Genomic DNA, 13,637 nt, shown 5'->3' with positions numbered 1-13,637 from the left:
TAACGGTTTCGACTAACTAAGAAATGCGCGTACAGAGCGAATACAGAGCGAAATCGAATTTTTCTCGTTTCTGTTGTCGAACAAGCATGATTCAATCTGGTTTGGATCACATTCGATATGGAACGGTCGTACGAGGGTGAGAATATGGGGTGACTGTTCGTGACTGAATTTTCAATTTGGTGAAATTTGGTTTAGTTTCGGGTCTGATGAGCTGATTGGATTTTCTGCTGGATCACCTTTGTGATAAAAAAAGAAGTTAATTAACTTCACTGTGACAGAGATTGTATAGTATCGGTGTGCTCTGGTAGGGTGTGTGACAGGAATTTCAACATTAACGAAGATAATTCATTTTCACGTAAATGTGTAAAAATCAGCAATTCCCTAATCACGAGCCGCATCATAAAACTGGACGCAAGTTTGCATCACGAATTTGCTCGCAGATCACGGCGATCATCCTCGTAAGTTTGAACTATCGTTGAATCAGAGATACGGATAATTGCAAGCGTGGAGGGGCCAAATTACGCGAGCGATAATTCAAGCGTCTGCCTCTGATTTCCGTCATCGATTAACTTATCGTTCGATTGGACACGATTGAGCGCGGCTCGAGCGGAACGTTAAAGCTCCTTCGGTCTGCGGCGGCTAACTGGTTTGGTCGCGCGGTTTTTCATCGGTCCCGCTCGCTTGTTATTAGCGAGCAGCGTGGCATTAGCGCGAGCTCCGTAATGCCGCGTCTGTTCTAGTTACTTTATGTTAAGCGAGGGGGCCGAGGCGAGGACGGTAATTTGAGACCATTAACCGCGTCCTTGCTGGGCCGTTTAATCCCAACGAAATCCCGATTTCCATAAGTGGACGATGTAACGAACAAAAAGACACCGCGCTGGACATGCGACCTGTGAAAGTAGAATTCAATAGTTGTTGGAGATTGCCGTTGGGCGCAACGCGATGGGTGACGATGGACGTGTGGAAATTGTTCATTTAAGATGAGTAAGTTGTAAAAGATGATGAACATTTAGCTTGATCGACGAAAATTGGTGGAAGTTGTTACAGATTAAAGGATGATGGTTACGATAGGTTTTGTTTAGAGGTTGATGACTGCTAACGCAACGCTAGAATATGGAAAATAATAAGAATAGATGAATTACAAATAAGTAGACTTTGTAATTAATTGTATGTAAATTAATTAAATATAAAACGTTTTTTACCACACATTCTTCAAAAATTCAGCAAGTCCTTACAGGATAAACGCGAAACTTAATATCCGAAATTGTATTGAAGGATAGTAATTGAAATCATATTTGAAGTCTATTTATAGTGTTGTCAATTTTTTAGAAAGATGATAGAAATGAGAAAAATATACTGTTCTGAATTTTTAGAAAATAGGAAGTCTGATACAGAAAACTATAAATTACTTATCTATTTGGCGATGGAAACAGCTTTTTTCTTCTGTTATTTAGCTAATAAATTGAAGATTTATAGTCAATTGTTATATCCTTAGTATTAAAGAGGGGCGAAGCAGCCTTTTTTATCGCAGCGTTGCCCTTGCAAAATGGTATAATAAATATAACTAAACAGTATAATTTGCAAAAGTACAACTACAGTGACTTTATATATAAAGATTTTTCTCAGTTACCAGACTGAAAAACAGCCATAATTTTATTTAATCTTTTAAATGTGTATTTTCTTCTTGTCAAATCTTGTATCCATTCAGACCTGAACTACCAATTTTGATTCTTAGGATTTATCGTTGCATACATATGTAGTCGACGAAGATTTATTATAATTGATAGCAAATCTCAATAAATCAAATTTTATTCAGATACGAATGCATTGCAATAATTGCCTTTCACCTTCCCATTCTCTCATTTTTGGTTAAAACACCAAGTAAAAGAAGAGTTATTTTACAATGCCAATTGTAAAATAAATCTATGATAAAAAGCTTATGACATCGAAACTAATAGCACTTGAGTCTTCTGGAAAATATTCAACTTTTTATAAATAAATTTTCTTCTATAACACGATCTTGTAAATTCTTTACTGTAATTCTTTCAGGGCATTAAGTTGGAATTAGGAGACAGTATTTAATTGAAAAAAACCACCGAACTATACAAAACCATAATTACGCGGCATTTGCCAGAGTGGTTGCTCGCAAAATGGCCTACATACCCTTCCCTTTTCTTGTGTAAGTAGTAGCCAAAAGATAATCGTGTAATTTAGACGGGAATTGCCAAAGGTGGCGAAACGTGAAAATCTATTTGATGATAGTCCAGACGGTTGTTAACAGTTCTAGCACGAGATTGTGCCGGCTTATCTTCCGGTCGATCGATAAACCTGCTGCTCAATGGGCCCGGAAAAATTTAAATTGCGCGTGATTCGATCATAATCGTCTTTAATCGTTGGCACGCTATAATCGTTTTGCGAAACGACTTTCGCGTGATTTTTATTCTTTCCTTCCTTTTTCATCGATTCTCTCGATCGCGACGTTGGAAATGATTCGACGTTATGATGAAACGTGTAGCTCGTGATACGATAGGAAGATGATATGGGATCTTTGTGTGTGAAGCTGTGAAGATAGAGATACGGTCAAGCGATCGATGTATTTGAAAGGAGCAGTATGTTATACAATGTTAGTGGCATGAAAAAGATTCTTTTAAACAAAATTATAACATGGTTGAGTGGTTCGGATAGGTAATTGTAAGAAGGGTATCTAATTATCTTAGTTGTTCGCTGTTTTTGAAACTTAATTGGTGAAATTAATTTAAAGTGGCCTGTACTTGTACTTTGCAACGACCGTACTTGTTCTTTCTATCTAGATAGCGTTTAGTTACGCGTTTCGATTTTATAGATGGAAATTTTATAGGAAACTAAATTTTTGTAATTGCTGTAAGTATAGTTTTGCAGTTAAGTACGTATCTTTGGAGTTAGTGTTTATATTTTTTTAGTGTTTTGCTTTTTCAATTGTTTTATAGGTAAACGTAAAGAAATTTTTAGAAATAAGCTTATGAAATTTTAATAGAATATATACATATATATTTTTTCTTCTGATCAACAAAGAAAAGTAAGTCATATAATTATAAAATAAGTTACATAATTCCATAACACTGCGTATGCTAAGGAAAGCACGATTTCAATTCGTTTAATTTACATTTTCAAATAACTGGATTTTGCTCAACATTGAATTATGTATGAAACTAAATATCGAGAGATACAAATAATTATATAAAACAACAATTTTTGATTCAAGACATTACCCGTTACTGTTACTAATTTTTGATATGCAGTAGGACCGATGTATCCAAATAATGAGTTATAATAAATAATAAATTATAAATTTCATTTTAAGAAAGAGTCCTTGGTTTAGAATATAAAGTGCATCCAGTGCTTCAATCATTACAACAAACTCTAAAAATCAGTGCATCTTTTCCTTTATTTTTAACTAGAATTACTAACTTTTAATATCTATTTTTAAATATATTATATAATAATTATAATTAAAATCATGTAATCGCAGCAATAAATAGGAGATTCATAGACTGGTATTCCAAAAATTTGATTGTAGCAATAATTCGAGATTTGGTAACATTTTACAATGCGTTCAAAAATGATTATAGCCTATAATTGTTAAAAAAACGAAATACATGACATTTGTATATTAAAATAAAAGGTGGTAAGATTGGACAAAATACCGAATTATATGAAGTATATTAAAAGCTACTAGTCACGACTATTAGTTAAGTTTTGGCTTACTGATAAGTAAGTTTTTTAAATATTTTTAATAATTTTTTATGAATATTAAAAAATTTCTTGAATACGTCGGTTCTACCGTATATTATAGTATTCAAATTCTTTGAAATTCGTAGATCTTGTATCACTTTGCGTATGTTTGCGTTGTGTCTTACATCTTGTATATTGGCAATCGTTACCGAAAAAATTCCATATCATTAAAGATTCGTCAGACTGAAGAGCTAAAAAGAAATATGCACATTCACTTGTTAATTCCCTTGATGACATTAGAATTATTAATTTACGTAAGAATGGAGGTACGATAATTTCACGAAGTTCACAAACTACATAGCAGTACTACGAACAAAAACATACAAATTACGGAATATTAAATTGTTAGATTCCTTCTTTAACCATTATCCAAAAATACATGTTTTCGAAACTTTTATGGCTTCCTAGCTGTTAAAATTTTTCAACGAATTTCTTAAGTCTTTTTGTGAAGAAATATGTATCAATATTCGACAGAAACAAATGCATTCTTAAAACCACAAAATGACCTAACTAAACAAACAGTACAAAAACCAGTAATTTACCGCTCAATCTAAGAACTCTCCATATCGCTGCTTTATACGCTGTTGATAATGTCACAACCCAAAAAATGTGAAAGCTTCAAACGAGAGGCTTCTCAAAATTTATATTTTTGAAAATACTAAATGCAGGCCTTATTACTTTAACGTAACTGCCCTCTCACGGAAAACTGATTATAAATATTCATGATAAAATAACCGTGTTACATGATAAAAATAGAAACATAACGTAGACGTTGTATGCAATAAAAGCAAATTAAAAATTTTGTCAGTTGTGTAGCTATCATTATTAAGCAGTGATATGATCATACTTCCCACTCGAAACCTATCTACCAGGATAGATACAGAAAAACATATTTCAAATTCAACATAGGGACATCATATAACATTAAAGGACATAGTACTAGTATAGTACTCACAGAGAGCATTCTACGCAACTCATAATTGATCACGATCGATCACAGTTACAGAAATAACAACAGATGCACATACCATGGGACTTAACGAATTTTTATATTTTAATATTACATCTAATAATCTTCTTCTCGTCTCATAAATCACTAAACGCTTTGAATTCGAAACCCTTATTACGTTTAATACACGTGGCACTATCACAGATCCAATTACGATTTCACAGTTTCATCGAATAATAAAATAAACGAGAGGATTCTCACGTACCTAATTGCGTTTGATCAGAGTTCCACATAATGGCGTTGATTTGCATTTCCTTATCCAAAGGTATCTCGTCCACAATGCGATCGAGGCTCGCGAGAACCGGTATCGCAGTGCATGCGTCATTATGCCGCTCCGCGTACGACCAGTGAACGACAAGCTCACCACTGTGCTTATTCCATATCATATTCTTCACGATACCTTGGAACCGGACGTCGCGGTAAGTCGGTGCACTTAACCTGTTCATGTCCCAAAGGGTCAGCGAAGCGTCACCCAGGCCACCGCCTATGCATAATAAACCACTTTCGTACGGGTGCCAAGCTAAAGCCTGAATATAGTACATGATTCATTTTAAACAGTGTCCAACTTTGCAGACGATAAAAGTGTTCGTGTGTAATGAGAAATATCGACTTACTAGAATAGGCTCGTAGTAAAGAATGTCAATGTGCACGTTCAAACTTGGCCACTGGAAAATCCGAACTTTCCCTTCTATCGCCGAAGTTGCGAGATATCCATAATTCGATGAAAATGCGATCGTTAAAATAGTTGAAGAAAACGCAAGGAACGAATTAACGACCTTGCCATCCTGAGCTAAATATATCGTGATCATACTTCGGTCAGCACTGCACAATATTAAAGAAATTTACATATAATTTATATCCATTTTCTAGCTAATTACAAACGAAATATATATGAAAGCAAACATCCCACCGACAGCACTCTGAATTTTGTTAACTTATTGAAATACCTACTAAACTGGCCATTAAATTGTAATAATAATTGAAGATTGAGTAAATTTATAAGTAGATTTATGCAGATTCATATCTTTATGAACACAAGTAGAAAGATAAGACCCAGGGAAAGATTCGATTCACTTATTAGATTTTATAACGAACATAAATTGTAATGTTAACGACAAAGTAATAGAATAATTAAAAAGTGCCTCACGGCAAGGCGACGCGGGACCGCAGACGATCGACAAGCACATAATTGTGGTAAGTAAATCAATGACATTTATCAAGCCAGATCAGATCGTAATAAAACGTCGTTAATAGATTGAAATGATATTCGATGATAAATGATCGTTTGTGTTTATCTTACATTTATGCAACAACCACAAATCTCTGTATAGATAGATACTACTCACGTGACGGCATGTTGGTCATTCTTAGACCAGCAGACGCAAGTCACGTCACTGTCGCACGTGGCTGTCGTCCAAATCGTCTTCTGCCTATCTATACAGTACAGTTTCACAAACGACGGAGTGCATATCAACAGTTTATTACCTGGACAGAAATGTAAAATTTTCTTCTAAGATATTGTCAATATTAATTGCAACAATGAGAAAACTACATATTTACATAAGCAATTGATGATTGAAATTAGAATTATTTTAATGTAGACACGACCGCTTTGTTTATGGATTGACGAATTTAAAAATTGATATTAACTTCCTATTTAAGTATTTTGTTATAGCGTTATAACTTACAACTCGCAAATTCATGGATATTTGAATATTGGATTTCGGATATGGTATATCATATTTGAAATACTATGGAGAATTTTCCAAATTTATTGGAATCTTCAATCTATATCGTTTCTAAATATCAATTGGTAGATAGCGAAAAGGAATGCAGAATTTTGTAAGTCGATAAGTTTGTAGCCAGGAAATCTCAAACGCGTTTATTTTTAAGATTCGCAATCGATATAATAAATTAGATGTGGTATTAGATGGAGATTATTTATTTTAAAATAATGGAAAATTTAATTTTCTCCGGATATTCAATAATAAAGTAAATAAAAAAGATATGTATCTAACGATATCGGGAAAACGTAACGAAATAAGTTAATTTTATACTTTTGTAGCTATGCTCATTGTAGGCAGCTTCAGCTTTCAATTTTTAATAGATTTAACATGTGTGATGGACTCTTTAACACACCAGTAATTATATATTTTGCGTAGCGTTACCTACCAGCGTTATTCCATTTTAATGAATCAACATTATGTACTTTCAGGCGTATCGAGTCCATAATATCAGATTTTAATATATTGTAAAATTTCACCACATTATCAGTTGCTACTGCGATTGCATCTGCTGAACTCCAATCAATCCGTCGTTTCTGGTACTCTTAAAAACAAAGGATAAACATAATCTCAATATATTTTCTCAAACATATTCCGTGCATTGTATATTACAGTATAACCTAATATAATAATATAATATTATAGTATAGAGTACTATAAACATGTAAAAAACATACGAACTAGGGAGTACATAATCAAGATCTTTAATAAACAGAGACACATATTATTAAACAAGTCAATAACGAAAACATTAGTATCAAAGCAGGTTCATAAATATTCGAAATAAAAAGACAAATATGAGAGGTATAGTAATGCAGTCAATTTAAGTACATAATTCGTAAATCGTAATTAGATATATAATAATACAAATGCAAATATCGGAAGATTAAAATGCAACTTTCCATTAAATGAAGGAATCTGGTGGTTGGCGATAGCATACCATATTTTTATACATCATGGGAAACGTTCTAAATACGCCATGGAATTCTTACCTGATAACGTGGAGAACTCATGCGTATTTAATACGGAATACATAATGCCTATTAAAGGCCTTTTTCGTGGCTTCGATTTCCACATTCCATCTTTGAAGTGTTCCTCGTCCCACAGGTCTTTAGGTAGGCCTACTAAGCTTCCAGGCACCTTGTTTTCCGAGGATAAGTGGCTGCGGCGCAGCACTTGTTTCTGCCTCAGCCCTGGTATTACGTTTTCTTTCGCCATTAATTGGTGCATAAATTTCTTTCGCCAATTATCCGACAGAGATTCCAGCTGTGCCGTTTGTCAGGGTTTAGTGACTTAAGCGACACTTGACAGCGAAAAATTTGCACTGTGTGTTCCTGTGAATTTCTACATTTTCTCCATCGTTTCCTTTCTTTTTGGTAAATCGGATGTGAATTTTTGAAGCGTCTCCATATCTCGTGGTTTGAACACGAGAATTTTCAATCGGAATAAGATAAAATACGAACTTTGGTAAATTGAATACGAATTTTACAACGTTTTTGTAATTCTTACTTTCAGTACAGCTTTAGATTGTAAATGAAGCTTCAGCTTGGATTGATCAAGAGAAATCAAATATATGTGCAATAAAGTTGTATATAATAACTGGACTGTGGATGTTCATGCAAATCCGATTTTTATAAACGCAACTAAAGAAACATAAAGATTCTTTTCACATACTAAATACACGTCGCAATGAGAATGAGATTTCGCGTATTTTATTTGATATATCTCTATATTTTGTATATTTCATACAATTTTTCGTTTTTACGTTTCCCACAAACGTATAAACATCGAAATAACGATATTACATTAATTTACAGTATATAAATTAGAACAAACTAGAATTTACAAAATTTCTTAATATTCTCAACAATTCAATTGACCTTAAACAACAAATTTAGTACATGATCGATTAGAGACAAGTATTATAGCGATAATTTGAGATTCAAATTACCATTTCATAATTAGGTTTCACATTAGCTTGAAAAATGTTATCATAGAATTTCGAAAAAGGTGGAGACTAAAATAATGTACTATAATCAGAATTAAATACGTATAGAATACGTGTATAATAGTTGATTCCCCATTTTCCTGAGGCGTCACGATCTTAATTAGAAATCGATTTATCGCTCGTGAGGTAATTACGATCGATCGATTAGGTCTTTAAACACGAACAATCGGAGTCGCTAACGATCGATTCGACATCGTAGTTCGTGGCGGCGTTCGTTTATAACACATTCATCGATTATGAGGATTTAATGACATGATAATGATCTTGTTTCGTACTATCGGAACTGAACTATGTATAATGCGATAATGAAACGGTACACGTTCGAGCTTGCTGAATCTCCATCTAAACATTTACATTTAACATCACTTAAAATTGTCATTTGTTTGATCACATATTTGATTTCTATCACTGAAGTATTTTATAATTCGTGAAATGTGGTAAATTTCGATTTAGAATCCTTAGAAGGAATGATTTTTCCATACTTTGAAAAATTTCTCTAGCTGAGATATTCCATTCATCTTAAAGTTTAGAAGCTGTACGATTCAAATAGTTAGATCCTATAAATTCATAAATCATAGATCTAAATCTGACATTTAGTAACTTATTGTTAGTTAATGTCGAAACTGGAAACTTACGTTACATTAAAGTAAACTAAACGATGAAATCAAAATGGAATTTACATTTGAAACTATAGTTAGGTAATTATCAACAAATCATGTCTTTATTAGAGTATCTTCAGAAATCTCTTTGACAAAAATATTACAACCCTTCTAGAATTCAGAAACAATTCAGAAACGCCATAAAATCTATAGTACTCCAAACTCTTTAAGATCGAACCTGCAGGATTGCCTCTCAAGAAGAGAAATTCTTCTCATATTCCGCCTCCTTTATCATCTACTTAAAAACTTTTTAACCTGCTAACCAGGTCATCGTTTAATTTCTATAATCCCGTAACAACGTTGCAAGTTAATAAAAACAAATTAATCTCTGATAGATAATTTTAATTCTTCCATATATCATACACGATACATCCAATTTATTTTCAGCATAAACGAGGTAACACATAAAAAGGTAGGAGATTCATAAATAATGAAATTATTATCTTCACGAGATTAGGGAAACCGAGTAACGAGTTAACCTGTTTTTCCTAGTTAACGGATTATCATTTTTTCACAACTCATTCAGAAAATGATCAAATAAAAATCTCATCACCATTATCTACATCTGAATCTTCTAACTAACCCACTATTGCACACAATCTCCCTATTCCCTAGGGTAAAGATTTCCAAGCTTCCTCTCGCCCCCTTCGTCTCTCTCTCTCTTTCTGTCTCTCTCATAATAATAATAATCTCAGTAACTTCTCTCTTCATCTTTAAAACAAGACGAAAATAAGCTACAGCGTGCGATTATCGCCATAAATCGCATCGTGAAACGGTGTGCATCAATGAAGCTATATTCATAGATAAAGATCCATTATACGGAAATAAGGATAAAGTGAAGTGTGCTCTGGTCGAATATCAAGCAGGGAGAGCAAACGGACAGGGTAGGAGAAGAAAAGAGGTAGAAGGGAGAAGAGGACGTGAGATAGAAGAAAATCGGCAGAGGAAACTGTGCTACCATGTTGCTGTCTGTTATTACAGTAATGATATCGAAGTTGCGTTACACACAGGAAATTACATTCCTGGTACTTCTTCAGCCAACACTTTGAGATTTCCGTTTAATTAGAATTTTCCGATCAATTTTAAAACTTTATATTTCCTTTCTACTTGTCTTGTATATTAATCATCCAATAAATGTTCAGTAAGTTCGTGTCACTTATTTCCCTGCTGATTAGGTTCACTTCAAAAGCTTTGGAATTCTTTATTAATAATTATTCAAATTCTTTGCTATAATTTCTAATATTACATTTCTGGCCAAAAAATCCTAGATTCCATTTTCATAATTTCTTTTAGATCGTTTCATAAGTTCTCGTATTCTTCCATTGTTGTTATTCGATACAATATCGTTGCCTACCCCACGTAGAAATTATTTCGTTACTTTTAGATTTTTCTCTTTATTATGACATCTTTAATAAGGGGAAATTTCAAAAGGGCTAGCAGAATGATGGAAGAATGAGAATCAGAACCACAGTATTTATAAATTTCGCAAGAATAGGCAAACAAATAATAAGGACTGAGAGATAGTCATTTAATTTGTCCGAAAGCTCTGCATGTAGAAACATGTCAAACATCGTTTCGAAGTTCCAAGAGAGAAACTTTGTCCAAATTCTAAACCACAGACTTTTTTTGAAGCGAGATAGAAAAGCGGGAAGAATATACTGACGATTGAACTCATGTGTAACACTTTCCTATATTTCTGTACCAAATTTTTGACAAAATAAGATAACAAGATAAAACAACTTACGAAACGACTTATATACTACATTGTATACGTGTATACTACATTTTGCAGCAATTTTCCAATAAAGCATCGTGGACATCTTAGACCGGTTTCACGCGAAGATACGTGTATGATAGATACTGAATATTCATGTACACCAATGGAAACATTCACACGACGATTCTCGTTAAACACAGTATCGCGATACTCATTTCGTGTATCCATCGTGTATCTTGGCAACCATGTTTTTTCCTATGAAGAAGTCAGGCGAAACATTGAAACAAATGGCGACATTCACACGGTACGCATTTCGCGATATGTGTATCGCTACAGGCGTGTAAAACCGGCCTAAACATCATTGAACCTTTATGATACTTTCACGAGACGAATTAGCGTTAGTATTATCAAGTCCTATTGTCGGATTATGTGGCACGACCTAATAAATATTCAATCTCAAAATCATCTGTTGGAAGTCCTTACACACCACGAGGAACAACACGATACATTCAGAATCATGAGAAGATAAAGACGAAGTTCTTTGTTTTTCCGTTTATGTTCTTTTTTATTCCCGTGAAACTTCAACTATTTTCTCGGCGTCTAAGAACAGTAATTTCCGTGTAGTGAGTCTCTTCCCCGCCGTGATTTCGATCTTATCTCTATCAATTATCGAAGATTATATACCCTTATGTCGATAAACATGAACAAGATAACTTACGCCTACATCCGGACAGCCTTTATGCTAATTCAATGTTTGATGTTGCAACAACTACCGTTCAAGAGTTTTTCTAACGTTCGGATCCATTAAAATCGCGTAATACCACCGTTTCGGACGATGCTGCAAACAAGCTTTAAAACCGGTACGTATTTTAAGTCATTTATTTTGGCAATCAAGGATATTCAACATAGAGATCCGCCCGTATCGAATAGTTTATGCATAATACTCTTGCAAAAAAATTATATGTGCAAATTGGAAGTACGTCTAATGGTCCGGTCAGAGTATCATCATTCTACTTCAGCGGAAATTATACATTAATAAGAGTCTTCATGCAAAAATTAGTACAATACTGTAATTTATAAGATACCGTATATACTACTTATGTGACTGAATAATTTTTTATTCTGAAACTTTACAATTCAACGATATAGTAATATCACATTTTGTCCGAAAAATTCTGATAACTGTCGCGTTCGTTGCAATTGTGTTCGTTGTATTCAATTCCTTGGAATAGAAAATATTTTCGGGTTGAAAATATGTATAATACGTAGATTTTTTAATTTTAAGAAAAATTTAATTGTACAATTGATAAAAGAGCGAATCTTTTGTTTTTTATCTACTGTGGAAAAGAAAATGGAAACTATTATAGAGAAAATGTAGAATTCTTATAATATATGAACTTATCAAAGTTCATGGTCTACTGTATTTGAAAATTATGTAACTTCATATAAATAAAGTTAAAAAAATTTATCAAGTATAAAATTTATTATTTCTGTTAGATTATTGAATTAATGTAATTAAATTTAACTTACCTGCTTAAACACATCGATCTCATTTTGCTTCGACATATTATCGGGTTTTTTTGTCAGAAGATAATTTGCAGCTTCCTTGTTGTATTTGATATTTATAAATCTATCTTCCGCATGACCCTGACTTGGAAACTTAAATGGATACTTTCTAGCAACTTGCGAAGTAGATTTTGCATCACAGGGTTGACAGTTCAAGGCAATTGATCTCGGAATATTTTTCTGGAAAAAAAATATGTAAGATAGTACGTATTAATATCGAGTAAATTAAAACTAACAAATTATTTGAACTATATCAAATTAAAAAACTTCTTTTTTAACTGATCTATATAATATACAGTATTTTATATTATCTATTGAAACTGGAAGTAATATAATTTAAACGATAAATTAACTTTAATTACTTTACAATTTACCTTATACTCTGATTAATAACAATAAAATTGTAAAGTAAGAAATATTCATAAAAACGATTAATGACTAAAATATAGATATTCGAGAATATAATAAAAAATTCTAAATAATATTATAAATGAGATACATCCGTAGAATATAATATAATTCAATTCATATTTTCAATCTTATAATACTATCTATCTATAATTCTAATTGAATTTTCTTAATGTGTTATTATTAGAATGAAAAATACAATGCAAAACTATAAAATAAAATCTTTTAAAATAAACCTTAAACGCCCTTTGAAAATATTATTTAGATATTAAAATTTATCGATCGTTATATGGCTGTTGAATCCCTTATTCTACGCCTTTTCACAAATTCTTCAAATAAGAAGAGAACAAATTAAGTCACACGTAAAATTCAACATTTTATTTATCATTATACGAAGATAAAGGACTTTTGGCAAAATAATTTGAGCTGCTAGCATTATGTACGTCCAGTGGAGTGAAGTACGAAGGGATAATATTTATATTGAGCAGACCTTATACCCCCAGCGAACATCTGGTTCCGAACGAATGGCAAATAGAACTGGGTCTTGAACCTGAATCTTGTCTACTGGATTTTCAGCCACGTACGAACAGGTTTGAATTTCTTATTCTTTCTAATCGATTTCTTAATGTTCGTGTTGGACTTCGATTTTTCCTCATTGATCAGTGTGAAATATAAAATCTAAACTTCTTTTCTTCAATCGTCTTCATCGTTCAAT

General features: G+C 32.8%; 1 protein-coding gene across 1 annotated transcript in view; it reads right to left on the bottom strand.

The window, feature by feature from the left end:
- Positions 1 to 2,992: 2,992 nt before the first annotated feature.
- The window catches only part of LOC100652120 (protein cortex), a 249,914-nt gene continuing 239,269 nt past the window's right edge, over positions 2,993 to 13,637 (bottom strand). The window contains exons 2-8 of the mRNA XM_012310570.3: positions 12,479 to 12,694; positions 7,557 to 7,830; positions 6,953 to 7,108; positions 6,127 to 6,265; positions 5,395 to 5,602; positions 4,986 to 5,307; positions 2,993 to 3,962 (exon numbers count right to left, since the gene is read on the bottom strand). Of these exons, the coding sequence (XP_012165960.1) occupies positions 3,817 to 3,962; positions 4,986 to 5,307; positions 5,395 to 5,602; positions 6,127 to 6,265; positions 6,953 to 7,108; positions 7,557 to 7,830; positions 12,479 to 12,694 (1,461 nt within the window). The 3' untranslated portion in view covers positions 2,993 to 3,816. The remainder of the gene's footprint in view (positions 3,963 to 4,985; positions 5,308 to 5,394; positions 5,603 to 6,126; positions 6,266 to 6,952; positions 7,109 to 7,556; positions 7,831 to 12,478; positions 12,695 to 13,637) is intronic.

The sequence above is a fragment of the Bombus terrestris genome, chromosome 7 (assembly GCF_910591885.1).
Source record: "Bombus terrestris chromosome 7, iyBomTerr1.2, whole genome shotgun sequence".
In the NCBI taxonomy this organism is placed as follows: domain Eukaryota; kingdom Metazoa; phylum Arthropoda; class Insecta; order Hymenoptera; family Apidae; genus Bombus; species Bombus terrestris.
Note: the sequence above shows the minus strand (reverse complement) of the source record. Positions and strands in the feature narration are given on the sequence as shown.